General features: G+C 47.7%; 1 protein-coding gene across 3 annotated transcripts; it reads left to right on the forward strand.

Moving 5' to 3' along the window:
* Positions 1-1,982: 1,982 nt before the first annotated feature.
* LOC140202266 (uncharacterized) lies at positions 1,983-27,544 on the forward strand. Of its 3 annotated transcripts, XM_072267150.1 has the most exons (5): positions 1,983-2,027; positions 2,742-3,063; positions 14,462-14,594; positions 21,484-21,783; positions 25,717-27,544. In XM_072267150.1, exons 2-5 carry the CDS (start codon positions 2,833-2,835, stop codon positions 27,333-27,335), a joined length of 2,283 nt encoding a protein of 760 aa, XP_072123251.1. In that variant the 5' UTR covers positions 1,983-2,027; positions 2,742-2,832; the 3' UTR covers positions 27,336-27,544. The 3 variants fall into 3 exon arrangements, with proteins under 3 accessions (XP_072123251.1, XP_072123252.1, XP_072123253.1); XM_072267151.1 differs by lacking the exons at positions 1,983-2,027; positions 2,742-3,063 and adding an exon at positions 13,206-13,293; XM_072267152.1 differs by lacking the exons at positions 1,983-2,027; positions 2,742-3,063 and adding an exon at positions 14,142-14,264.

The raw sequence follows: 27,544 nt of genomic DNA on the forward strand, positions 1-27,544 counted from the left end.
CACCTGGCCCCGACACACCCAGAAAACAAGACACTTATGTCAGAGTGAGGTTTCTGGATTTCAGTTTGGCATTCAGCACTATTGTCCCACAGACCCCAGTGAACAAACTCCTACTCTTCAGTCTAGGTACCCCACCGTGCAACTGGGGTGTATTCAGGACCTCAGACAGTCAAGATCCACAATCACTCCTCCCTCCCCATCACCCTCAACACCAGTTACCCCCCAGGGCTGTGTGCTGAGCCCACTGCTGTAGGCTCTGCACGCACACAACTGCACGGCCAAACACACGAGTGATCACATTGTCAAGTTTGCCGATGACACGACTGTGCTGGGGTTCATCACCAACAACGATGAGACAATCATCAGAGAAGAGGTGGAAGAGCTCGAAGCCTGGCACTAGGCAAATAACCCCTTCCTTAACGTCAGCAAGACAAAAGTGATGGTTATCGACTTGAGGAGAATTTGCCCCATTCACACCCCTCTCTATATAGGTGGTACAGCAGTGGCAACTGCAAGAAGTTTCAAACTCCTGGGAGTGCACAGCAGATACACCTTAACTGTGGGTGCCACCGTAGGGTAGCGGTTAGCGCGGCACTATTACAGCTCTGGCCATCAGAGTTCAGAGTTCAATTCCAGCGCTGTATGTCCTCCCCATGGGATGTGTGAGATTTCTCCGCAGTCCAAAGACGCACCGGGCAGGTTGATTGGTCGATGCAAATTCTCCCGCCATTAGGTTAGGGTTACATTGTTGGCTGTCAGGGGTTGCTGGGATGGCGTGGGTTGATGGACCAGAAGGCCTACTCCACGCTGTATCACTAAATAAATAAACAAACAACCTCTCCTGGACCCAGAACACAGTTAACAAAACTCATCAATGCCTCTGCTTTCTGAGGAGGCTGAAGAGAGTTGGGCTTTGCACATCTCTGCTCACATCATTCTACAGAAGTCTGGTTGAGAGCATCACTGCAGGGTACGGAAACTGCACTGGGGTGGACAGGGAGGCTCTACAACAGGTAATCAAAACTAAAACTACCCAATGTATCACTGGCACCAGCCTTCCCACCATCAAAGTACAAAGAACATTTATTCGTATACTACTGTGTCAGGGAGGGGTAGCACCTCTGGCGGGGGAGCATGTCGCGTCCTTTTCAAGGCGGGTAGCCCACCTTTGGTCCCCACGTGGCACTCAGCTCTCACCTGTGGCTCCCCGTAGCTGTTTGCATGCGACAGCAGCCACACCCTGGGCAACGGCTGCGACAAGCTGGCTAAACCAGGTGAGGGTAGCCGACAGGTCTCAAACCCTCGGTGAGGTAGGGAGTTGTCTATACCAGCATGTGAAGACAGACTCTGGCGGATTGAGCGGACGAGACCAATGGAAGGTCCAACGGTCAAGAAGGCGGTTTCTGCAAGCGTCGTGGAATGTGTAGAGCAGGACAAGACACAGAAGATGTCCTGGTCATCCACTGCGCCTAGTCCCATCTCCAGGAAGAGAGAGTGAGGCTGACGCTGCACAACTCTCCCTCACTTAAATCCAAATCACGCACTAGTCTCAATACCATCATAATGGTGTTGAGGTCCTCATTGACATTGACGATGGACGAACACACGTATACTATATACAACACTGAGATTTATCTTCTTACAGACAGCCACAAAACAAAGAAACCCACAAGAATCCATTAAAAAAAGACTATTAAACATTCAATCAATCTATGTATACAAACTATCTTATGTATTTATATTTATGGTGGTTTTGTTATTATTTTGTTTTTTAATCTTGTGATTTTTTTGTACTGCGTTGAATCTGAAGTAACAATTATTTTGTTCTTCATACACTTGTGTACGGGATATGACATTAAGCAATCGTGTGTTTTTTTTACCCCTCTCAACCCATTCTCCTGCCTTCTCCCCGTAACCTTTGATCCCCTGTAACAACCTGCATTGCCAGAAGGATGTGGAAGCTTTAGAGAGGGCACCGAGGAGATTTACCAGGATGCAGCCTGAACAGGACAGCATGTCTTATGAAGGTAGGTAGATAGAGCTAGGGTTTTTCTCTTTGGAGAGAAAGAGGATGAGAGGAGTACAAGTTGATAAGAGGCATAGATCGAGTGGAAGACAGAGAATTTTTCACAGGACGGAAATGGGTAATACCAGAGGGCATAATTATAAAGTGGTTGGAGGGAGGTATAGGGGTGCCAGAGGTAGGAACTTTACACAGAGAGTGGTGGATGCGTGGAATAAGCCAGGGGAATCGCTAGAGGTAGGTATGTTAGCGGGCTTTTAAAGACACATGGATGACAGAAAACAATTGAGGGTTGTGTAGTAGGGGAGGGTTAGAGTAGGGTGAAAGGTCAGCACAACGTTGTGGGTCTGTACTGTGCTCTGACCCATCAAGCTCCGCTTTAAAGTTTCATCTGCATCAGGGTCGGCACAGGCGGGATGGGCCGAAGTGGCTGACCTTGTTTTGTACTGCTCTGAGCGCTCTCGCCTCCTTTAAACGGGTTTGTGTGTTGGAACTGGGAATTGTTTGCCTGGGAGAGCCGAAGTACAGAGGCAGATCCCGGCGCCTGATGACGCTGGGGGTGTGAATCCGGCCTCGCCAATTGAAGACTGGTTCGTGAATTTAGAATGGGAGGGCAGGGACGCTGGCAGAGACTGTTTCAAGCAGGTGTTCTTCACTTCTCATTTTACAGCCAGGACTCTGAAGAGTTAAATGCATTTTTTTGTTCTCCCGTCTCTAGATCGATTGAATCCGAGGTCCGCTCCCCAGCCCCACCCCTCTTTCCCTCTGGACGCTGTCAGTGTAGGGGAGGGCAGTGCCCGCGGTTCAAGATGCTAAACAGAGAGCGCCGACTCGCCCCTCCGCCCTGGGCCGCCCCGGATCGCGGCAGAGCCGGCGAGAGGCTGCGGGCGGCCGTAGCGGGACTGCAGGAGCTGGAGCTTCTGAAGGTGCGGCAGAGGGAGCTCGTCATGAGGGCGCTGGGGACCGAGGCTGCCCCGGTGCAGGTAGGCGCCGAGGAACAGCGGCTGGAAGCCACCCTCAGCGCCTTGAAGGAGCAACTGGTAAGGACCTCTCTTCCAGCTTAAAATGGTCCTCACACGCAGCGGCGGCTGTAAAAATTAATATTTACAACAGATCTACACGTTAGTGTTTATATGATGGGTACTCTTCAAACGTTTTACTTCATACACCGCGAACAAACTGGAGAGAGACCTCTCCGTAAAGTTTGTTAAAAGAGTAGAACAGCTCAGGAACAGCCCATTCGGCCCACAGTGATGCGCCGAACCAATTAAACTATTAATCAAACGGTCGATTAACCTAATCTCTTCTTCCTATACAATATACATTTTTTTTCTCATTTTCGTGTGCCTATCCAAAAGTATCTTTAAAATCCTTAATGTATCTACCTCTACCGCCACTTCGGCAGCGCACACCAGCCACCCACTACTCTCTGTGTGTAAAATAAAATTTGTCCCTCGCATCTCCTTTGAAATTAGCCCCCCTCATCTTAAATGTAAGCTGTCTGGTATTAGGCGTTTCAACCCTGGGGAAAATAGATATTCTGTCTACTCTGTCTATGCCTCTCAGAGTCGTATAAAACTTTATCAGATCTCCCCTCACCCTCCGCCACTCCAGAGAAAACAACCCAAGTTTGTACAGCCCCTCGTTATAGCACTTGTGTGACATACATTTATACAAAGTACCTATTTGTCTCAATTTCTTGCGTATTTAACTCAAAATTTACTGCTAAATGTGTTAACCATACATTGATAAATGTATACTGAATCCGTCAGAAATGTACTTCTATCAGTTTTAAAGACGCGGCTAGCGAAGTTTTACGACCCGTGTACTGAGCTGCTCTGATCTCTTCGGGATTAATGTTGCGAAGGTTGTATCTGACAGAACCGCGCACTTCAAAGTGGCCACAGGTTCAACAAGGGCTCCAAAAGGGTTTTGCCCGCGGAGAGACTAACGCAATGCAAGTCCTTCTATTGTTTAATGTCTGGGCAGGAATTGCCCAGCGCTTTAACCCTTTCACCTTTGTGTTTGTGAGTTATGTGTTCAGAAGGTACTGGTGATAAAAGTGAATTTCACCTCTGATTCTGGATGGGAATTTCAGTGCTTGAATGTGCTTAACTTAAATTTATATGAAGGCACCGGAGGTGATGGATTAAAGGTGAAAGCTGCAATGATTAAGGGGAGAATGAAGGGGAACTCCTTCATCAGAGAGTGTGGAACGAGTTGCCAGCACTAGTGATGGATGCGGGGTCGATTGTAACATTTAAGAGAAATTTGGAAAGGCACATGGATGCAGGTGGATGGGACTAGGAAGAATAATAGCTCAGCACGGACTAAGATGGGCCGAAGGGCCTGTTTCTGCGCTGTCCTGCTGTATGGCTCTGTACCTCAGACTGGAAAGCCAGGGTTTATATATAAAAAAAATCGCTCGACACCCACAGAAAGAAGAACTTTATGGAAGTCACTGAATACCTAGCAGTTTTTATGTGTCGGAATCTCACCATAAGGGATAGGTGCAGAATTAAGCCATTCGGTCCATCGAACCTGTCCCGCTATTCGATCATGACTGATTTATTATCTCTTCTCCCTTCTCCCCGTAACCTTTGACGCCCTGACTAATCGAGAACCTATCAACGTTCGCTTTAAAATATAGCCGATGACTTGACCTCCACGGCGATCTGTGGCAATGGATTCCGCGGGTTCACCACTCCCTGCCTAAAGACATTCCCCCGAATCGCTGTCCTGAAGTGATCTCTCTTCAGTCTTTCCTTGGTAGTGAACACGTTGACGGGATTAAAAGTTTAACGTACAAAACACCTTTGTTTCAGTCGCTTTCGGTCAAACGGTGCCAAGAAACGGCTCATCTATTCCAGTGATGCCCACGGCGGTTGGATAGTCCGTCGAGACTCAATCCACATCGAAGGCAGCCAACCCATCAGCAGTTCATTAGCTGGGTGTGAATTCTCGGCGGGTCACCCGGACCCGGCTGTTTCTTTGTCTCGCATGACTGCTGCTCCGGATCACGGAAATCTATCGAATATTGAAAGGCCTGGTTAGAGTGGAGGAGCCTAGGAGCAGAGGGCACAGCCTTAGTACTGTACATTCATTTATAACAGATGAGGAATTCCTTTAGCCCGAGGCGAGTCTGTGGAATTCGTTGCCAAAGGCGGCTGTGAAGGCCAAGTCATTGGATATGTTTAAAGCTGAGGTAGATAGGCTCTTGGAGTCAAAGGTTACAGGAAGAAGGCGGGAGATTGGGATGAGGGAGATAATAAATCGACCATGATGGAATGGACTTGATGGGCTGAATAGCCTAATTCTACCCCCCGCCCCCCCCGTCTTGTCTCATGTTCATCCTCTGCAAATGCACGTTCCACTAGCCCCCAGTCCCATCCCCATCCCTATCCCCTCCTTTAGCCTTCCCACTGGGGAAATCACAGCAGAGGTTTCCACTCAGTAAATGGCCAAACTTTCTTGAGAAATGCCTTTTATGTGGCTCTCCTCCAGTCCCCCGCTAAAGAGAATCTCTGTCAGGCTTATTATCACTGATGCAGGTCATGAGATTTGTTTTCAGCAGAACAGTGTGCTACAGAAAATAAATCACTATAAATTACAGCAAATAAATTAGACATGCAAGGATAGTTAGATGTACAGAGTGTGAAAGGGAAATAGCAAGCTAGTGTTCACTGTCCATTCAGAAATCCGATGGCACAGGGGAAGAAGCTGTTCCTGAAATGTTGAGTATGGGTCTTTTGGGCTCTTGTACCTTTTCCCCATTGGGTAGGAATGAATAAAGGAGATGTCCCAAATGTCCCATTAATGATAGAATGAGCTTCTAATGATGTCCTTGATGGTGGGGAGGGTCGTTCGTGCCTGTGATGGAACGATCTGGGTCTACAACCCTGTGCGGTGGAGCCCCATACCAGATGGAGTGCTGTCCATGGTGCACCTGTAGAAATCTGCCAGAGTGTTTGGTCACAAACCACATCTCCTCAAACTCCTCTTGCGTTACAGCTACTTCCACCCTGACTGCCTCAAAGTGCTGGGCCCATGGTTGAGCCTGGTTTGGAGATGCAAGCCTCCTAAGGGACGTAACAGAGCAGGAGTGGGAGCAGGCCACTTGGCCATCAAACCTGTCCCTCCATTCAATATGATCCGCACCCATCTCCTGATCTGTGCCAGTTTTCCTTCACCCTCCGTTCCATGATCTTTCAAAGCAAAGGCTGTCTGCCTCTTACAGGGACAGTATAACACAGGAACAGGCCCTTCAGCCCACAACCTTGTGCTGAACCAACTAGAAAAGCAAATTTTAAAAAAATACCAAAAACTAATCCCTTCTACCTACACAATGTCCATATCCTTCCATCCTAAGTATAGGCATATTCAACATCTCTTAAAAGCCTTTACACCAAACTAGGCAGCATGTTCCAAGCATCCACCACTCTCTGAGTAAAAAAACAATTTACCCACCGCATCCCCTTTGAACCTGCCCCCTCTCACCATCAGTGAATTCCCTCTGGTGTTAGACATTTCTATAAACACCTCCAATGGTGCACCCTTCACAATCATCTTAGGCAGAAGATTTAAGGGGCTCAACAACCTCTGTGAGAAGTTCCTACACGCCCCAGTTCTAAATGATTTTCTAACTATGTGCCCTTGCTAGAGCTTCTCCCATCATTGGAAACATCTTGCCATCTACCTGGTCATATCCCCTTAGGTAGTTAGCTGTATGTTTCGGTGAGACGTCGTGACCAACACAGTTAATGTGAGCCGAATGGCCTGTTCCATTGATGTTTTAAGCTCTCCCCCATTTTCTTTTAAACTCCAAATAATATTTAAAGATTAGCTTTATTTGTCACATATACATTAAAACATACAGTACTATTCATTGTTTGTGCAATGATTAACACAGTCTGAGATAAGCTGGGGGCAGCCCACAAGTGCCACCATGCTTCCAGCACCAACATAGCATGAACACAACTTACTAACCTGAACTCATACGACTGCAGCACGGATGTGAGAGGAAACTCGGGTATCTGGGGAAGTCCATGAACGTACAAACCGGTTACAGGCAGCAACAGGAGTTGAACCCTGATTTTACCATCGCCTGTCTTGGCAAACATTACATTGTCTTTAAATCCAAGTTGTAAATTGGTTGATCGTTGTCACATGTACAGAGAGTAGAGTGAAAAACTGGGCATGCTCTCTTCTCTTTCCCCCTCCATCAAGCTGAAGGTACAAAAGCCTGAAAGCACGGACCACCAGACTTAAGGACAGCTTCTGCTCTGCTGTTATAAGATAATTGAATATTTCTGTGTATGATAACATGGACTCTTGGCCTTACAGTCTACCTCGTTGTGACCTTGCACATCAATGTCTGCACCACACTTTCTCTGTAGCTGCTACACTTTATTCTGCACTGTTACTGTTTTACTTTGCTCTACCTCAATGCTCTGTGTAATGAATTGATCTGTATGAATAGTATGCAAGACAAGCCTTTCACTCTACCTCAGTACATGTGACCATAGTAAACCACTCCCAATTCCATCACTTTCCAATTTCATCTGCACTTTCTTTGTGAGAAAGTGCCATGCAGGCAAATGCTCAGAATCAGGTTTAATATCATTAATGTATATTGAGAAATATGTTGTTTTACAATAGCATTACAGAGCTACATATATATATATATATATTGCTAATTACATCTGAAATTTGATGGCAGTGGGTAAGAAACTGTTCCTGAAATGTTAAGTGAGTGTCTTCAGGCGCCTGTATCATGTCCTGGGTGATGAGGGTCCAGCATTGCCTTTTGACGGTGTCCTAGATGCCGGAGAGGCTAGTGCCCACGATGGAGTCGGCAGAGTTTTCAAACCTCTGCAGCTTTTCCGATCCTGTGCAGTGGCCCCTCTTTTTCCAGACAGTGATGCAACCAGTTAGAATGAGTTAGATTGGGAAATCTAATTCCTTTAGCTACCTCTAATTGGACTGTATGGGACTTGTATCCGCTTCCAAGGGTGGATATAAAAGATATCATGGCCACCTTGTTAGAGAACCAGGAGCTGGCCCAGTGCACTCACTGGGGTAAATGTACAAGATGATAAAAGGCATTGATCAACTTTTCCCAGAGTGGAAATGGTTAATAACAGCAGACATAACTTTAAGGTGTTTGGAGGACAGTATAGGGGAGGGGATGTCAGAGGTAAGTTCTTTCCACAGAGAACGGTGGGTGTGTGGGATGCTGTTCCTGTGGTGGTCATGGAGGCAGTTACATTAGGGGCATTTAAAAGGCTCTTGGATAGGTACGTGGATGATAGAAAAGTGGAGGAGGGAAAAGTTAGATTGATAATAGAGTGTGTCAAATGGTGGAACAGATTCAGAGCACAGTACATGGCGACCGTTTAATCTAACCTGTCTCTCCCACATAGCCTTCGAATTTTCCATCAACCATGTTTAAAGATCTTAAAAACTGATGGTGCCTTCTGATTTTTTTTTAAATTGTAAACAGAATGGGTTGCTATGGTAATGCAGGAAGAGCAACAGTGAATTTGTTGACAACACAGTCCAGAATCAAAATCAGGTTTATAATCACATTCTTGTATTACATGACATTTGTCTAGTGTTAGCAGTACTAAACAAGACGTAAACTTACCATAAACCACAAAATACATGTGGAACAGAAAGGAATGGTGAGGTGGTTAGCCTTTTACTCTAATAAACCTGTGACCTCTAGTTCGGTCTCATCCAAACTGAGGGGAAAAATGCTTGCATGTAATTACCCTATTGATACCCCTCAGAATACCTCGCAAACCTCTATTAGGTCTGCCCTCATTCTCCTACCCAAGTCTCAACTTCTTCCCGTAAATTGGGTCCTCAAGTTCAACAACATCAACATCTATAGGAATTTGCTAGAGTCTTTAGTGACGGTACCAAATTTCCTCAAACTCCTAATGAAGTCGTGCCTGTCTTTGTGATTGCTTCAATATGCTGGGCCTGGATGGATCATCTGACACACAGCAACTAGAAGCTGCTGACCCTCACTGAGGACCGGTGTGCGTTCTCCCGACTTCCCCTTCCTGAGCACCTTCAGTTCCTTGGTCTTACTGATGTTGAGTGCAAGAATGCTGTTGCAACGCCACCCAACCAGCTGATCTATCTCACTCCTGTACACCTCCTTGTTGCCGTCCGAGACGTCTCGCACAAAAATGGGATGGCAGAGGTCTGAAGATGAATTTTTGTTATGCTGAGTGAGCGATTTAAAAAAATTAGGTTGGGACGAGAGGGAGCACCCTCTATCATCTGCTTATATTTGTTGGATTGCTCAGGTGCTCCAGGGAGGGGGATAGGGCCTGGTCTTGGTACAGCTGGGACAGCAGCCGACGCACAACATCCGGGGTTCCGTTCTGACCTCTGGTGCTGTCTGAGTGGAGTTCGCACGTTCTTCCTATGACCGACTGCACGGTTTTTCTTCAGATAGTCAATATTCCTCCCACATCTCAAAGTCTGGGAAATTGGTGGGTAAATGGGTTGCTGTAATTTGCCCCTAGTGTGTGTGTGTGTGGGGGGGGAGTTAATGGGGATGCGTGGAGAATAAAATGTCACCTTGTAGGATCAGTGTACATAGAACGTAGAACACTCCAGCACAGTACAGGCCCTTCGGCCCATGATATTGTGCTAACCTGTTAAACTACTCCAAGATCAATCTAATCCTCCCATCAACATGGTCCTCTATTTTTCTGTCATCCATGTGCCTATCTAAAAGGTTATCCACCACCTCCCCTGGCAGGGCATTCCACACACTCACCGCTCTCTGTGTAAACAACCCTACCTCTGATTTCCTCCTTATACTTTCCTCCAACCTCTCTAAAATTATGCCCCCTGGGGAAAAGGTCACTGGCTATCCACTCATTCTGACACTTGTCATCTTGTACACCTCTATCAAGTCACTTCTCCTCCTCCTTTACTCTAAGGAGAAAAGCCCTAGCTCATACAACCTATCCCTATCAGACACGGTCTCGAATCCAGGCAGTATCTTGGTAATCTCCTTTGCACAATCTCTTAAACCTTCCACTTCCTTTCTATAATGAATCGACCAGAACTGAAGTGTAAGCAGGTGGTTGGTGGTCAGTCTTGACCTGCTAGGCTGAAGGGCCTGTTTCTGTGCTGTATCTCTCCAAGGCTGTGAGAGAGAGGACCTTTGGCAATGTAGCCTCTCCTTACTTGGAAGTCATCCAAGTTGGAGGCAGGAGGGAGGGAAGGTGTGAAATATTTCAAAGCATCTGGATCCAAGAGATTGCTTTACTGATAGACAGAAAAGATAAGATAAAAATGTTTAGGAAATGGAAATCCTCGGAGAAGAATAGGGCATTGAAGAGGAGGGAATGACCTCGGCAAACATTGACTCTACCTGTTAATTAAAGGTAGACAGGGAACAATTGCCTTCAAGGCAAATCTCTCTGGCTCACTGTGCCTAATTTAAAAAAAGCCCTGGGCTGACAGGTTCCAGATAACACAGCACTTCCGGGTTGAATCAGAATCGTGCTTAATATCGCCAGCATTTGCCGTGGAAATTTGTTGTTTCACGGCAGCAGTACAGTGCAATGTGCGAAATGTACTATAAATTACAATAAGAATATAAAAATGTGCACAACAAGAGAGCGAAATGTGAGGTGGTGTTCATTGATTCATGAGCCGTTCAGAAACTGTTCCTAAAACGTTGAGTGTTCACACCTTTAGGCTCCTGTACCTCCCCCCGTTGATGGTATTGAGAGTGGGGCATAGCCAAATGGTGAGGGTCGTATGCCATCTTGAGGCCCTGCCTTGTGATTGGTGGGCGGCTACAGCTGACAGAGCTGGCTGACTTTACAACCCTTTCAATTTCTACATTGGGGCCTCCGTTCTAAATTGTGGTGCCATTGGCCAGAATGCTCTCCATGGTATACCTGTAGGAATTGGGACGAGTCTTTGATATACCAAATCTCCTCGAGCTCCAAGTGCATTACAGGGGCTGGTGTACCTCCTTCGATGTGTTGGTCCCAGGATAGATTCTCTGAGGTGTTGACGCTCAGGCTGGGGACAGAGGGCTACCTTTTCCCTCTGGATTGTTCTCCTGCCCCTGTGTGGACACCTCCTGCCAGGTCAGAGAGCTATTCGCTCTGGGGGCTGGACCCCAGCTTTGTGCATCTACAACCCAAACAAAGTGCTTGCTGGCAGAGCTCAGCAGGTCAGGCAGCGTCTATGGAGGGAAACCAGCAGTCGACAATTTGGGCCAAGACCCTTCATCAGGACTGGACAGGGAGGGGGAGTGCATGTACATTTTTTATTGGGAGGTGCACAGCGAGTCATCAGTGCTCAGGAGTGTGCACCTCACCCCCATCCCACCCTCATAGACCCTCTCTACCCTGGCTCTGAGGAACCACTGATATCCTCTAATACCCATCCAACAGAAGCACAGAAATAGAAGTGGGTAGTTTATCTTTGTTATTCCAGTATTTGTCCATATACTTCCTAAATACTGTGGAAAAACTTGTGGAACTTTTCAAGTCTGGTGGTGGTGGGGCCAAACTGCCAGTTAAACGGAGAAGTCTTTTACGTTAACAAGTATAGTACCGTGTGCTGTTCTGGTCACCCAGCTACAGCAAAGAGGTCTATAAGATTGAGGTGTGCAGACAAAATTTACAAGGATGTTGCTGGGACTTCAGGACCTGAGTTATAGGGAAAGGTGGAATGGGTCAAGACTTTACTCCTTGAAGTGTAGAAGAACGAGAGGAGATTTGATGGAGGTGTACAAAATTATGAAGGGTAAAGAGTAAATATAAGCAGGCTTTTTCACCTGAGGTTGGGTGAGACTAGGTGAAGAGTGAAATGTTTAAGGGGAACCAGAGGGGGAGATCTTCTTCACTCAGAGAGTGGTGAGAATGTGGAACAGGCTGGCAGTGGAAGTGGTGGATGTGGGTTCCACTACAACATTAAAGAGAAGTTTGCAAAGGTGGGAGGGCTCTGGGGGGGCCTCCTCCCAGATGATAGTAATACAAAGGTGGCGTGTCCTGGATGGTGAGGGTGCTTTAAGATCAATGCTGGCACTGCCTTTCGAAGATGTCCCTGGTGGGGGCCTGTGCCCATGATGGAGCTGAATGAGTCTATATCCTCCTGAAACTCTCCCAGATCCTGTGCATTGGCACCTGCATTCCAGACAGCAATGCAGCCAGCTCTCCGCTGTACGTTTTGCTAGAGTCTTTCCACAAACCTCCTCAAGCCAGCTGGACTGTTCGATTGAAGAGCTGGCAATGCAAATTTCCGTGGCAATTGCTGGTGATATCAAACTTGGGGAGCGCACCATCAAGTTGGGCCGAAGGGCCTGTTTCTGTGCTGTGTGACTCTATGGCTTGGTGTCATGGAGACATTTGACTCTTGTCTGCTGTCCACTTGGAGTATGCACATTCTTCCCATGGCCACCTGGGTACCACTGTTTTGTCGGGGGGGAGGGGGGGCTGCAATTTCCTCCCATGTGCCAAAGATTCAGTCAAAGCTTATTCGGTCTCGGTGCATTGTCCCCGGTGCAGGAGGTGTCTGGAAATTCATGGGGAATAGTTGAAGGGCAGGTTAGAGGGAAGTAAGTGGGGAATGGGATTGCTTTCATGGCCAGCATAGACTGATGGGCTGAATTGCCTCATTTTGTATGAAAATATGAAAGTTGTCTTCCCTGTGCTTGTTTACAAATATGTCTCGTTCCTTTATTTCCTAATTTTTACACTTTAACTTTTCTTTCTCCCTCTTTCACCCCATCCTCCCTCTCACTCACCCCCTTCACTTTCCCTCCATCTCTCCCCCTCTTCCCTGTCCCTTCCTCCTTCCTCTGTCCTTTTGCTCTTGATTTGCCTTCCTCTTTTCTTTGTCTCCTCTCTGCCTCGTCCACTCTATCCCCTCACACCTGCCCTCTGGTTCCCCCTCTCTTGCTCTCCATCGCCACCCACCCCACCCCACCCCCTTTCTGAAGCTGTAATTGGAGGAAGCTGAATCCTCTCCTCAGGTAATCACGATTAATGCCTTTGTTTTTCTGGAAATGGTTGAAATGAGATCGTGGTGATGTTCTAAATTATCAATGACCGTTGTATATCTTCAGGACAGTTTCTGTGACCCGGAGCCATCAATCAGGACTGTCTAGACTGGGACGCTCTGGCAGTGCATTATTCAATTCCTAGAGTGGATTGGGTCATTGGAAAACTATAAACAAGACACGTGAGAATAAATCACTTCACAGTCTGTCATTCCAAGGGGTAACTCCATCTCTTTTTTTCCATCTCATTGAGTAGTTTCATCTGGGGAAAGAGATTGAAAACAGTTAATATTTCTGAAACAATAATCTCCCTTGACTGCAGTGAGACCACTCATTCATTCACAACAAGGAAGGTGGGTATTCAGTAACTAGTCTGCTTCGAGCTGCACCCTATAAATTCTTGTTTGCAAACTGCCAGAGAAAGAGTGGGTTAGGTCAAGAAAAGGTTATTATCACGTGCACGAGTACAGTGAGGGGAGGGAAGATGATAAACTGCTTGCAGCACTACAGGCCAGGAGGATCTTCACTGACACGAGATGGTGGAAATGTTGGAATTGTATCTGTACCTGTAAGACAGAGCAGAATTAGGCCACTCAGCCCATTGAATCTGCTCTGCCATTCCATCATGGCCGATTGATTATTCCTCTCAACCCCATTCTCCTGCATTCTCATCGTAACCTTTGACACCCTGACTAATCAAGAACCTGTCAAACTTCATTTTAAATACACTCAGTGATTAGGCCTGCACAGCCATTCCACAGATTCATCGCCCTACGTACTAATGCGTCTGACGATAAACTTGATTTCCCAACCCTTGAGCCTGCTCCTTCACTTCCGGAGATCGTTGTGATCTCCACGCACCTCTTTCTTCCTCATTACCTTTCCTCAGGTTACAAAACAATCTCGTGTGTAAAATAAGCACTTGACCTTGAACTTGTTGCCACTGGGCGAGGAGCTCTGGATTTTAACCTCGGTGTACGCTGATTGCCGAATTCACCCTTGAGCAACCCCCGCCTTGAATCCGCAGACGATCTGCACTGTTCGGGTTCTCAAATCTGCAGAAAGCGCAGCACAGTAGTTGTTAGTGGAATGCTATTACAGCGCTGCCAGCAACCCGTTTTAGATTCCAGCCGCTGGCCGTAATCTTCCCGTGACCATGTGGGTTTCCTCCCACATTCCAAGCACGTCCAGGTTAGTAGGTTAATTGGTCACATCGGTATAAATGGCAGGCTCATTAGTTGGAAGGGCATGTTACCATGCAAATAACTGTCAAGAAAAAGATAGATATATAAACTTTTTATTTCCCAGCAGAATACTAACTTATGAATCTTGTTAACTTGTGTTTGTGCTTTTTTTTTTCGAGTAACCAGTCCTCATTTGCTTTCCAGTCACATCTACGAAAACAAGATGTTGGGTTAAAGGTTCACCTGCAACACCTGGACCGACAAATTAATGAGCTGAAACTGGACGTCAGCAAGGCATCCTCAGAGCAACTGGAGACTGACAGCAGGCCAAGTTCAGGTGAGTTTCGTGTGGTGTGGACGAGGGGTGTTGGTTCCTGTATTGTACTATTCTATACTCAGTGGTCACTTTATTGGGTAAACCTGCTTGTTAATGCAAATATCTGATCATGTGACAGCGGCTCAATGCACAAAAGCATGCAGACACGGTCAAGAGGTTCAGCTGTTGTTCAGACCAAACATCAGAACGGGGAAGGAATGTGATCTAAATGACTTTGACTGTGGAATGATTGTTGGTGCCAGACAGGGTGGTTTGAGTATCCCAGAAACTGATGATCTCCTGGGATTTTCACACACACAGTCTCTAGAGTTTATAGAGGATGGTGTGAAAAACAACAAAAAAAAATCCAATAAGTGACAGTTCTATGGGTGAAAATGCTTTGTTAATGAGAGAGGTCAGAGGAGAATGGCCAGACTGGTTCAATCTGACAGGAAGGCGACAGTAACTCAAATAATCATGTGTTACAACAGTGGTGTGCAGAAGAGCACAGCACATTGACCTTGAAGTGGACGGGCTACAGCAACAGAAGACCACAAACACTCGGTGGCCACTTTATTGGGTGCAGGAGGTTTCTAATAAAGTGGCCACTGAGTGTGTCTGAACGTTGATAATATATTTACTTTGAGCTTAGAACGTTGAGTTGTGATAGCATTTTAAAAGTGGTTTATAATTCTGACATAGTTTTGCAGCAGGATAGTGTAGTGATTAGCATACACTTCACCACACCAGTGATCAGGGTTCAATTTCAGCCACAGTCTCTAAGGAGGTTGTATGTTCTCCCTGTGACCACGTGTGTTGTCCTTTGGGTGCTCCGGATTCTGTCCACATTTTGAAGGTGCAGGTGGGGTATGCTGTATTGGTGCAGTAAGCATGACCATAGGAGCTGAATTGGGCCACTTGGCCCATCGAGTCTGCTTTGCTATTTCACTATGGCTAATCCGTTTTCCCTCTCAGCTTCCATCTCCTGCCTTCTCCCCATATTCCTTCGTGCCCTGACTAGTCAAGAATCTATCAACCTTTGCATTAAATATACCCAAAAAATTGGCCTCCACAGCTGCCTGTGGCAACAAATTCTGCAGATTCACCTCTCTCTAGCGAAAGAAATTCCTCCTCATCTCCGTTCTAAAAGGATGCTCCTCTATTCCTCTGGTCTTAGACTCCCCCTACCATAGGAAACATCCTCTCCACATCCACTCTGTTGAGGCCTTTCAACATTCGATAGGCTTCAATGAGGTCACCCCTAATTCTTCTGAATTCCAGTGAGTAGAGACCCAGAGCCATCACATGGCCATGCCTGTGAGCTGCTACCAGCATATCCTTGGACTGTATGTTCTGAGGTGTTTGAGAAATGAAGCTACTATTTAATAGACACAGAGACACAGTGACAGACAGACACAGAAAGGAAGACACACACACACACACACACACACACACACAAATATATAGAGAGAGAGACACAAACGTGCCATTTAAAACTGAGTGGGGAGACAGTATTGTTCAGGCTCAGTGGGACAAGAAACCTGATACAAGAGCATTCAATGTTCACACAATTAGACTGGGCTGTGCAGCCTCCCGGTTCCTTTTAGCCTGCTGCACTCTGTATGCAACAGAGGGAGCCCAGCCCTGAGCAAGTGTGCGATTATCTGATGCTCGCAAAGCAGAGAAATAGGGCTGGTTTACATTGTAGCTCTGAAAGGGGCCATTTGGCACAACAGCCCCGTGGTAGCTCACAGCAAGAGAAATCCAGGCAGCCCCACTCCGAACGCCTTCTTCCTCGATACCAGTATCTTTGCGAAAGCCACCTTGGACTCTGCTTCCACCAGCCTGCTTGTCAGGCAGTGAATGCCAGATTGAGACATAAAAATACCCCTGAGTCGCGGACCTCCTTGGGGTTCAGATCCACTTCCAGCCCTCCAGATAACAGCATGGAAAGGGACCAGTACCCCTAGTCGGTCAGAGCTTCTTTCAAGCCTTTTCTCACCCTGTCTGCAGGGTGCATCATTATAGGGCAGTTGGCAGGATTCCAGGGAGCAACTCCAGGAATGGTGGACGGTAATGGGAATCTCGCCACCTTCCGGAGCTCAACAGACTTCTTGTCAAGATGGAGCTGAGCTACAATGCTTGGCAAGGTCATGGCCCAGACTTTGGGTTCGTAGGGGTAGTTTAGGGAGGTAAGGGGTCAGAGTTGGAGGTCAGGGGCAGGAGCATTATGAAGGACCCCACGCATCCCTCATACAAACTCTTCTCCCTCCGGCCATTTGGCAAAAGGCACCAAAGCATTCGGGCTGTCACGACCAGACTATGTAACAGTTTCTTCCCTCAAGCCATCAGACTCCTCAATACCCAGAGCCTGGACTGACACCAACCTACTGCCCTCTACTGTGCCTATTGTCTTGTTTATTATTTATTGTAATGCCTGCACTGTTTTGTGCACTTTATGCAGTCCTGGGTAGGTCTGTAGTCTAGTGTAGTTTTTACGTAGTTCAGTGTAGTTTTTGTATTGTTCATGTAGCACCATGGTCCTGAAAAACATTGTCTCATTTTACTGTGTACTGTACCAGCAGTTATGGTCGAAATGACAATAAAAAGTGACTTGACTTGAGGAGCTGCTGGTCAGAGACCAGGCTGGAGAGCTCCTTGATCGATTGCTGGTAGTTGGACTGACAGGGGCTGAGGATGAATGCCAGTAACACATTAGCAGAGAGTTAGTGTGACGCTATTTCTCGGGGCACGTGGCCAAGTGGTTAAGGCATTGGACTAGCGACCTGAAGGTCGTGAGTTCGAGCCCCAGCCAAGACAATGTATTGTGTCCTTGAGCAAGGCACTTAACCACACATTGCTCTGCAATGACACCGGTGCCAAGCTGTATGGGTCTTAATGCCCTTCCCTTGGACAACATCGGAGGCGTGGAGAAGGGAGACTTGCAGCATGGGCAACTGCTGGCCTTCCATACAACCTTATCCAGGCCTTCGCCCTGGAGAGTGAAGACTTTCCAGGCACAGATCCATGGTCTTGCAAGACTAACAGGTGCCTTTATTTATTTATTTCTTTATTACTCGGGGTGGGGGAGGGAGTTTGGAGTTCAATTCTGACTCCATGTGCACAGAGTTTGTATGCCCTTCCCGTGAATGCATGTGTTTCCTCCCACGTTCCAAAGATGTACTGGTTCCCAGGTCACCGTAAATTGTCCTGTGATTAGGCTAAGATTAAATGGGTGGTTTGCAGGGTGGAGTGCCTCGTTGAGGCAGATCCTTGAGTAGTGTTGGTTGTTAACACAAATGACGCATGTGTCTCCATGTGACAGAACATGTGTGTTCGTTTCTCAGCATGCTGGTGTGCAGGTGTCTCTGTGCATGTAAGGCCATAAGATACAGGAGCAAAATTAGGCTCTCGAGTCTGCTCCGCCATTTCATCACAGCTGATTCAATTTTCCTCTCAGCCGCAATCTCCTGCCTTCTCCCCGTATCCCTTCATGCCCTGACCAATCGAGAATCTATTAACCTCTGCCTTAAATATACATAAAGACTTGGCCTCCACAGCTGCCTGTGGCAAAGAATTCCACAAATTCACGACACTGGGTAAAGGAATTCCTCCTCATCACCATTTTAAATGGATGCCTCTCTATTCTGAGACTGGGTCCTCTGGTCTTAGACTCCCCCACGACAGGAAACATCCTCTCCACATCCACTCTGTCAAGGCTTTTCACCATTCGATAGGTTTTAATTAGGTCACCCTCATTCTTCTGAATTCCAGTGAATACAGGCCCAAAGCCATCAGATGCTCTTCATGACAAGCCATTCAATCCTGGAATCATTTTCGTGAATCTCTTTTGAACCCTCTCCAGTTTCAGCACATCCTTTCTAAGATAAGGGCCCAGAGCTGTTCAAATGCTCCAGGTGAGGCCTCACTAGTGTTTTATAAAGTCTCAACATTGCTTTTATATTCTAGTCCTCTTGAAATGAATGCTAACATTGCATTTGCCTTCCTCACCACAGACGTAACCTGCAAATTTACCTTCAAAGACTCGCAAGTCCCTTTGCACCTCAGATATTGTATTTTCTCTCCATTTAGAAAATAGTCAACCCTTTCATTCCTCTACCAAAGTGCATGACCATACACTCCCCGACACTGGATTCCATCTGCCATTTCTTTGCCCGTTTTACTGAAGTCCTTCAGCAGCCTCCACTTCCTCAAAACTACCTGCCCCTCTAACCCTCTTCACCTAAAACCTGCCTGTATGTAGGCATGTGTCTCTGTGCATGGCTGTGTCTTATACCGATTTTAGTGTGCGTGCATTGGAAGTATATGTGTGAGTTTCACTTGGGGTGTTTGTGTTCAGTGTGTGTGTGTACACCAAGGTCAGTCTGATCCCTACAGCTGGATGGAGGGGTGGGGTCAGGGGGTGTTCAACAGGGATTGAAAATCGGTAGAGCGACCTTGAAGTAGAGACAAGTCTGCGCTGACAATGGCCCAGCAGACTAACATTCGATCCGAGGATGCCTTGTTGACGTCCAGCTTCAGCTCATTAGCATATCCCTGTGCTAATGTGTGCATGCACGTACTGGACGTGTGCCTCCTTTATACTTTATTTTCGATACACCAGGGTAACAGTCTGATGAGCCTTCACCGCTCAGTTGCTCCCGTGTGACCAAGTAGCCTCCGCACCTCTACGTCTTTGGGATGTAGAAGGGAACTGGAGCACCCAGAGAATACCCCTGTGGTTCATAGGAAGGATGTACAGACATTTTATAGACAGCGACGGAATTGAACCCGGTCACTGGCGCTGTAACGGTGTTCCGCTAACCGCTACGCCACGGTGATGCTGCCCCAGTCTGTGTTCAAGTGTGGGTGTGTGTGTGCGAGTGGATCCGATGTCAGTGCAAACTTGCCTGTCTCTACTGGTTTCCTGTCCCTGATGAACCCCACCACCCACCCCGATGGAGAGATCAGACTGACCCTGGCACCCCATTACACCTGACTCCTTCAAGCAGTGGGTCAGCCAGCCATTCCTCCCCTTTTGTTTGGTGACCTCCTGTTGGACCTGGTATTGTGTGCACAAGATTTATAGTAATCAACAGTGCTTTTCACTGCAAGTTCAGACCGTGTTTAACGAGCCAGTTTAAAAGCCCAGACTGAAAGGGCTCTTTGTGTGAGGCTCTATTCGCAGAGGACAAGTGCACAGCACCTCCTTGCCTTAACTCTCCATGTGTCTGTCAATTGTTCCTTAATTAAATCCTATGATAGGTCCACATTTAATGGCCACTTGATCAGTTACCTTTTGTACCTAGTAACGTGGTCACTGAGTGTATGCTCGTGGTCTTTGGCTGCTGTAGCCGTTCACTTCAAGGTTCAATGTGTTTTGCGTTCAGAGACGCTCTTCTGCACACCACTGTTGTAACGTGTGGTTATTTGAGTTACTGTCACCTTCCTGTCAGCTTGAACTAGTCTGGCCATTCTCCTCTGACCTCTCTCATTAACAAGGTGTTCTTAGCCACAGAACTGCCGCACACTGGATGTTTTTTGTTTCTCACACCATTCTCTGTAAACTCTTGAGACTGTTGTGTGTGAAAATCTCAGGAGAACAGCTGTTTCCGAAATACTCAAAACTATCCCATCTGGCACCCAACAATCAAGTGATCTAAAGTCACTTCGATCATGTTTACATTTCTTCCCCATTCTGATGTTTGGTCTGAACAACAACTGAACCTCTTGACCATGTCTGCATGCTTTTATTCTTTGAGTTGCTGCTACATGATTGGCTGATCAAATACTTGCATAACAGCGGGTGTACCGAATAAAGTGGCCACTGACTGTATATTTAAAGTTAATCATTTTGATTTTATCACTTCTCGGCGATAATCTGGATAAATTTTCCCTATGTTCTTATTTCCCTCCTGAGATATAGAAACAAAGGGACCATTCAACCCGTTGTGCTGTGCTAGCTCTTTGATGCAACAGGCTGGTTTGGGTATAGGTCGTACTCTGCCTGTAAATCTCACATTTGTCTCTGTCAAAACACAAACTGCTGGAGAAACTCATATGGTTGGGCAGTCTCTGTGGAGGGAAATTGGTAGCCGACATTTTAGATCAAGGTTCCAGATGAAGTGGCTTGGCCCAAAACGCCGGTTGTCTGTTTCCCTCCACAGAGGCTGCCTGGCCCACTGAGTTCCCGCAGCACTTTGTGCTTTCTTCTTCAGACCTCTGCGCCTGCCGTCTCCTTGTCCTTGTCAACTCCGCTTTGAAGTCACTGATGAGATGATCATTACTGACGTACCATCTTCCTGGGTTAGCATTTTCTAATCCGGGCAGCTCTCTGAGTCAATTAATGTCTTATCTCCCATCCAGGTCACTTTCAACCAGTTTAATGCTCTTTCAGCACTGGTTATTGACTCAATAACCTGGGCTGCATTTTCTCAGCCTGCCATGGCCAACATTCTCACCTCCCAGAAAACTTCTACTGGGTCACCTTGGCGTCCTTAGTTTTAGATTTTTCAGCCTCTGAATGCATCCCATTTTCTCTTTCTCCCCACCACCACCATCCCCCTTCCATGCAGCACACACAAAATACTGGAGGAACTCAGCAAGTCAGTAAGCATCCATGGAGGAGACATTTCGGGCTGAGTTCCTTCATCAGAACTGTTTCTCTCTTGCTCTCTTGTTCTTTCTCTATTTTCCTTTTCTCGCTCTTTACTCCCTCTCTGTCTTCCTCCTCCCCTTTCCACCTGGTACCTTCTCAGTTCCTGCCTTCTGAGACAGTAATTGTATTTCTCCCTTCTCCACTGGACCCCATGGTGTCTGACTGCTCCCCCCCCCCCCCCCCACAAAGGGATTCCTTGTTGTTAATAATGTTCGGCAATGCCTCAGCGTTCCTTTTGGTTCTGATCCACAGGGTTTTATGAGCTGAGTGACACAGGCTCCTGCTCTCTGTCCAACTCCTGCAACTCCATGTGCAGTGATCTGACTTCATCCTCGCAGGGCAGCCTGATGTACCGCGGTCAGCTGGGACCGGGGAAGGGCAGCGGCCGGCCGGAGAGCCGACCTCAGTCGGCCGATGAGATCACCGTGCGGATGGCAGGCCTCGTCCCCCAGGGCAGGCGACCCGGCAGAGGCATCAGGACCACGGCTGATCCAGTGCCTCCCTTGAACTTCGGGAGACTGGGATTTGCCAGGCCCAGACCGGTTTCCACAGGTAGGCCCGTTCTCAGCCTCTCTTGAGGAACACCCCTCCTAAAAACACTAGCAGGTAGCACGGGGCCTTGGTTAGTGGAACCACTGCCTCAGGACCGCAGTGATCCAGGTTCTTTTCCGACCACTGGCACTGTCCGTATGGATTCTACGCGTTCTCCCTGTGGCTGTGTGGGCTTCCGGATGCTTCACTTTACTCCCATGTCCATGATCACGGGTGATCTGACTGTACGCATAAGCCCTGAGCTCCATCTACCCAAGCCCAACTTTGCTCCGATACCCTGATACACAAAATAGTCAAAGGTTCTGATTTAAGATTGTTTAACGTCATTTTCAGCACACAAGTGTAAGGGAGAACAAAATAATTGTTACTCCAGATCTGATGCAGTAGGAAAAAAAACACAATAAGATATCAAACACAATAATAATAATAAAAATACACAATAAATATAAATACATAAGCAACACTCACAACATGCTGGAGGAACTCAGCAGGTCGGGCAGCATCCATGGAAAAGATCAGTCAACATTTCGGGCCAGAACATTGACTGATCTTTTCCACGGATGCTGCCAGACCTGCTGAGTTCCTCCAGTGTGTTGTGAGTGTTGCTTTGACCCCAGCATCCGCAGAGTATTTTGTGTTAAATACATAAGATAGCTTGTATGACTATAAAATGTGGAGGGGTGGGTTAGTGGGTGCCTGACTGCTTGGGGAAAGTAACTGTTTTTCAGTCTGATGGTCCTGGCATGGATGCTACGTAGCCTCCTGCTTGATGGAAGTGGGACAAACAGTCCATGAGCAGAGTGGGTGGGATTCTTCATGGTGTTACGAGCCCTTTTCCAGCACCTTTCTGTATATGTGCGAGCAGGCTGCTGCGAGGGATGCAACGGGCAGTTTTGATGACCTTTTCTGTCCACTTTGGGGAAGAGGGCTCCCAAGTCCCTCTAAAGCAGGGGTTCCCAACAGACCCTTCTGTTAATTATAAGGGTCCATGGCATAACCAAGGTTAGGAACCCCTGCTCTAAAGGCAGAAATTCCTTCTCATTTCTGTCTTCAAGGTGAAACCCTAATTTTAGAGTGTAAAGCTGCACCTCATGGAAACAGGTCCTTCAGGACAGCCCATCGATTCCAAACATGTTGCCTCCTCAAGCTCATCCCATTGTCCTGTTTTAAGACTATAAGATATAGGAGCAGAATTAGGCCATTTTGGCTGATCTATTTCCCTCTCAGCCCCAATATTCTGCCTTCTCCCCGTATCCCTTTATGTCCTGACCAATCAAGAAACTATTAATCTGTCTCCAGAGCTGCCTGTGACAAATGGTTCCACAGATTTACCATTCTCCAGCTAAAGAAATTGCTCCTCATCTTCGTTCTAAAAGGATGCCTCTCTATTCTGAGGCTGTATCCTCTGGTCTTCGACTCTCCCATTATAGGAAACTTCCCCTCCACATCCACTCTGTCAAGGCCTTTCACTGTTCATAGGTTTCAATGAGGTCACTCTCATTCTTCTGAATTCCAGTGAATACAGGCCCAGAGCCATCAAACGCTTTTCATATGACAAACCATTCAGTCCTGGAATCACTTTTGTGAACTTCCTTTAACCCTCTCTAGTTTCTGCACATCCTTTCTAAGATAAGGTGTCCAAAACTGCTCACAATACTCCGTGAGGCCTTACCAGTGCTTTATAAAGTTTCAACATTACATCATTGCTTTTATATTCAAGTCCTCTTGAAATGAAAGCTAACATTGCATTTGCCTTCCTCACCACAGACTCAATCTGCAAATTAACCTTTGGAGAATCCTGCATAAGGATTTCCAAGTTCCTTTGCACTTCAGATATTTGGCCAATATCTCCCTGAACCTTCCCTGTCCATGTACACGTACCTGCCTAAATTCCTTATAAGCTTTGCAACCCTACCCACTTTTGCCATTTCCTAGTTCCATCTACCCAACATGCTCTGTCCACATTGGTCTTCTTCACATTTTCTTCATGCTCCCCTTAAACCTCTGCCCTTCCGTGACAATTCCCCTTTTCTAAACCTCTCTCATGATTTTATATACCTCTGTAAGGTCAACTCCTCTGTCTCCCACACCCTGGGGGAAATAACGTCCCCAGAGTCACCTTGTAAGACAAACCTTCCAATCCCAGTAATGTCCTTGTGACTCTTTCCAACTTAATGATATCCTTCCTTTAACAGGACAGCAGAACTGCCCACAAGGTGTGGACTCACCAGCACCTTCCCCCTCCCACTCAAAGCCCTAACTCAGGGGCAGCAAACCTTTTAGAGAGCATGTGCACACCATGGCAGAGATTATCGTTATTAATGAAGTACTAATAATAAAGACCTGCCTGGTGGTGTAGTGGCATCAGTGCCGGACTTCGGGACGAAAGGTCCCGAGTTCGAATCCAGCCGGCTCCCCTGCACGCTTTCCATCCGTGCTGGGTTACGAGCTGGTGATCTCTTTGGAAACTCACCCGACAGAAGGCAATGACAAACCCCTGCTGTAACTTGCCTCGTACGCGGTTCCCCACTACGTCAGAGAGGCGTGGAGGGCAATCGTCCGCTAACCGGAGAAACTCCGGATGCAACGTTTCTTTACTAATAATAATAATAATAATAGACTTTTTTTTAATGAAAAACAATGAATCCTGTTGATTTTTTTTTTGTTTTACTGTTAAAGAAAGTAGAACAGAGATAGGTTGAAATAAATGAAGCATTTTAGAAACCCTGTTCAAAGATTATGGGTCTTATGAATTCAAAAATGACTTCATTCCTGAATAGCATTGTTATTGTAACCATTTACTATCGGAATACTGAGGTGTTCAGCAGGTCAGGGAGGATTTAAAAATGTACCATGTCCTCGTAACCGTCTAGCTGGCGCGTGACATTTCCTCTGAAAGCATCCCACTGATGTCGGGTTGTAAATAAATCATTTGCGGCTTCATTTGGCAGTAAAGATAATCATTAGGTGCCTTTTTATTAAGAGTGGGGTTTAAAGAATCGCGATGGTGGGGGGCACTCCCAGCAAAATTTTTGGCACAAGCCATTGGGATCCTGCCCCTGTTGAAGCAAAGAAAGCAATTGTGCCGAACGGTTGATTCACCGTCCTGCTTGCCTGCACTACCAGCAGCTTTCACGTGTACCCCTCCCTCCGGCTGTTCTACATCACTCCGATTTATCTAATAGCCACAGGAGGTACTGCGGATGCTGCAAATCTAGAGCAGTACACTCAATGTGCTGGAGGAGCTCAGCACGCGAGTCCTGATGAGGGTTTCGGCCCCAAACCTCGACTGTTTATTCCCCTCCGTAGATGCTGCCTGACCTGCTGAGCTCCTCCGGTGTGTATTGCTCTGATTTATTTAACACATGCCCAAAGTTCAAAGTACACTATCTAAGTACGTACACACTGTACAACTTTGACATTCGTCTCCTTACGGGCAGACACAAACGAGAAACCCCAAAGAACCCATTTTTAAAAACAAAAGGCTGACAACATTCAATGTGGGGAGGGGGACACTGCAGACACAAAATATTCAGTGAAATGTGTCAATTGCGTTAACGACAAATGTGGTCTGAGGATGTGCCAGGGACAAGTATTACCACACACTCTGGCACCAACATAGCATGCCAACAATGTTCAGCAGAACAACAAAGGCTGCAACAACAAAACAGGCCCCTTTCCTGACACACAGACACCCAACCCCAGGACGGTCTGCCTCTGGGCCTCTGACCACCAGTTCTATGCTCTCAGACTAGTCGACATGAGGCCTCGAACCTCTGGTCCCTGGCTCAGACTCTCCAGCCTCTGACCTCGCAAAGACCCTGCTATTTAGACAGCCCCTGGTACGCGGTGGCCTCTAGCTCTGGGGAAAGTTGTGAAATATGGGCAAAACAACATTGTGACCTGTTTTTCTCCTTCTTGTCCACGGTCCAGGTGACTTGGAGCGATTTGTACCTCTGCAAAAGGAGTGTAAGTCTTCTGAGCAAAAGGGCGTCCAGACTGACGACGTATTGGACTGGAAGTATTGTTGCAACCTGGTTTCCAAGAACAGTGGCGATGTCTACAATTACCCCAGCCCCCTCCATGCAGTTGCCCTACAGAGTCCTTTGTTTAGCCTCTCCAGCAGGGTACTTGGGGTGGAAGATAAGTACTGTCTGTCAGGCACGGCGTTCACTTGTCCGGAGAGCAAGCTAGTTCCCCCTGAAGCCGGGCTTGGCTGTTTAAATAATCAAACTGAGAGAGCCCAGCTCAGCAGGGGTGAAGGGAGCTGTGTCCCAGTGAGTCCAAATGCTGTGTGTGAGGGGATGTTAGCAGGTTCCACTGAGGCCCGGAAAGATATCTGTGTCTATAACAAAATCAGGGGGAAGCATGAGAAGATGCCAGCGCAGTGCCGGGGGGACAATTGGCAAGGTGCTGGGCTCCAAGGGGAAACACCTGCCAAAACTAATCTGAGCCACAGGGAGCTGTCTGGCGGTGCGGATACCTCGGCCCCAGCTGGTCGGCTGGGAGGGGATTCTGAGGTTGCTGGCAGTGACTGGCAGCTCAGGCCGGCGGTAAGAGGCTTGATTACCGCAGGTTCCTGTTTGGGCCTACGAGTGGCTCATGGAGCAAGTTCCTCAAGCCTGCCCATGGCTCATGGGTCAGGTTCCTGCTTAGGCCTATCCACCAACCAGGGAGCAGGCAACTGCTTGGGTGTACCCACTACCCAAGGAGTAGGCTCCTGCTTGGGCACGTCCAATGCCCAAGGAGCAGGCTCTAGCTATGGCCTAGTTGACTTGTCCGTCAGCAGCCAGCCAACCAGCCAGGCTCCTGGCTTTCCTGGCGCTGACATTTCGCATGGGATGGGCCGGAACGGGCGGTGTGGTGTGACTCAGGATGGCTTTGTCCAGGCCCGTTTTGTGGGCCCTGAGTCCCAGCTGCGACTGCCGAGGTGGCCGCCCAGTGGCAAAGCCAAGGTGACCAGGATCAAAAGGAGGGGCAGCGAAGCTGGGCAGTGTGGGGTGGGGCCAGAGGCTGTCCTCAGAGCTGTGACAGAGGGGAATCGACCTGGCAAACATGGCGCCCAGTTGCAGTGCCCCCCTCTTGCCCAGACCCCTGCCTGTACAGGCTGGGAGCTGGCAATGAGGCCTAGCCCACCCCCTGTGGGCCGGGTGGCTTTGGGGCGCCGGCCTGCCCCACAGCGCAGGGTAGGGAGGAGACTCTCTGGGAATCGCGGGACCTGCGCCGGGCGGCGGCGGGAGCTGGGGAGTCGCCTCTCCGGCTTCAGCGACTCGGAGCAGTCCGACCGCGGCTCCCTCTCCCACACTGCCGTGGCTGGCAGCCGCAGCAGTGCAGATGAGTGCAGTGACCACACGGCTGACCGCTTCGGCGATGCCGAGTCCAGCGGCAGTGAGTGTGGGCAACCGGCACCACAGGCCGGGGACCAGCATGCCCTCGGGAACCGCGGCCGCCGGTCGGAGGCCAGGATATGCCGGATAAAGGCCTCCCGTGCCCTAAAGAAAAAGATCCGGAAATTTCAACCTGAGGCTTTAAAGGTTATGACCACTGTGTGAGGAGATCTCACGCTGGGCACTGTTGTCTAGCTAACAAAAGAAATTGCCCTTCAGATGCAAGGGAAATCCAGTCACGAACTGTGTTTGAACTCTGCTAAAGCACAAGACCCTTTGCCAGAGACTGTTCCTCGTCCTATGTATGATAATTATTGTCGTTATTTCAATTGTTGCAAAGTGCATTGTAGAACAAGGTGAATAAAATTGCTCTT

This window comes from Mobula birostris, chromosome 8 (assembly GCF_030028105.1).
Source record: "Mobula birostris isolate sMobBir1 chromosome 8, sMobBir1.hap1, whole genome shotgun sequence".
Classification (NCBI taxonomy): Eukaryota; Metazoa; Chordata; class Chondrichthyes; order Myliobatiformes; family Myliobatidae; genus Mobula; species Mobula birostris.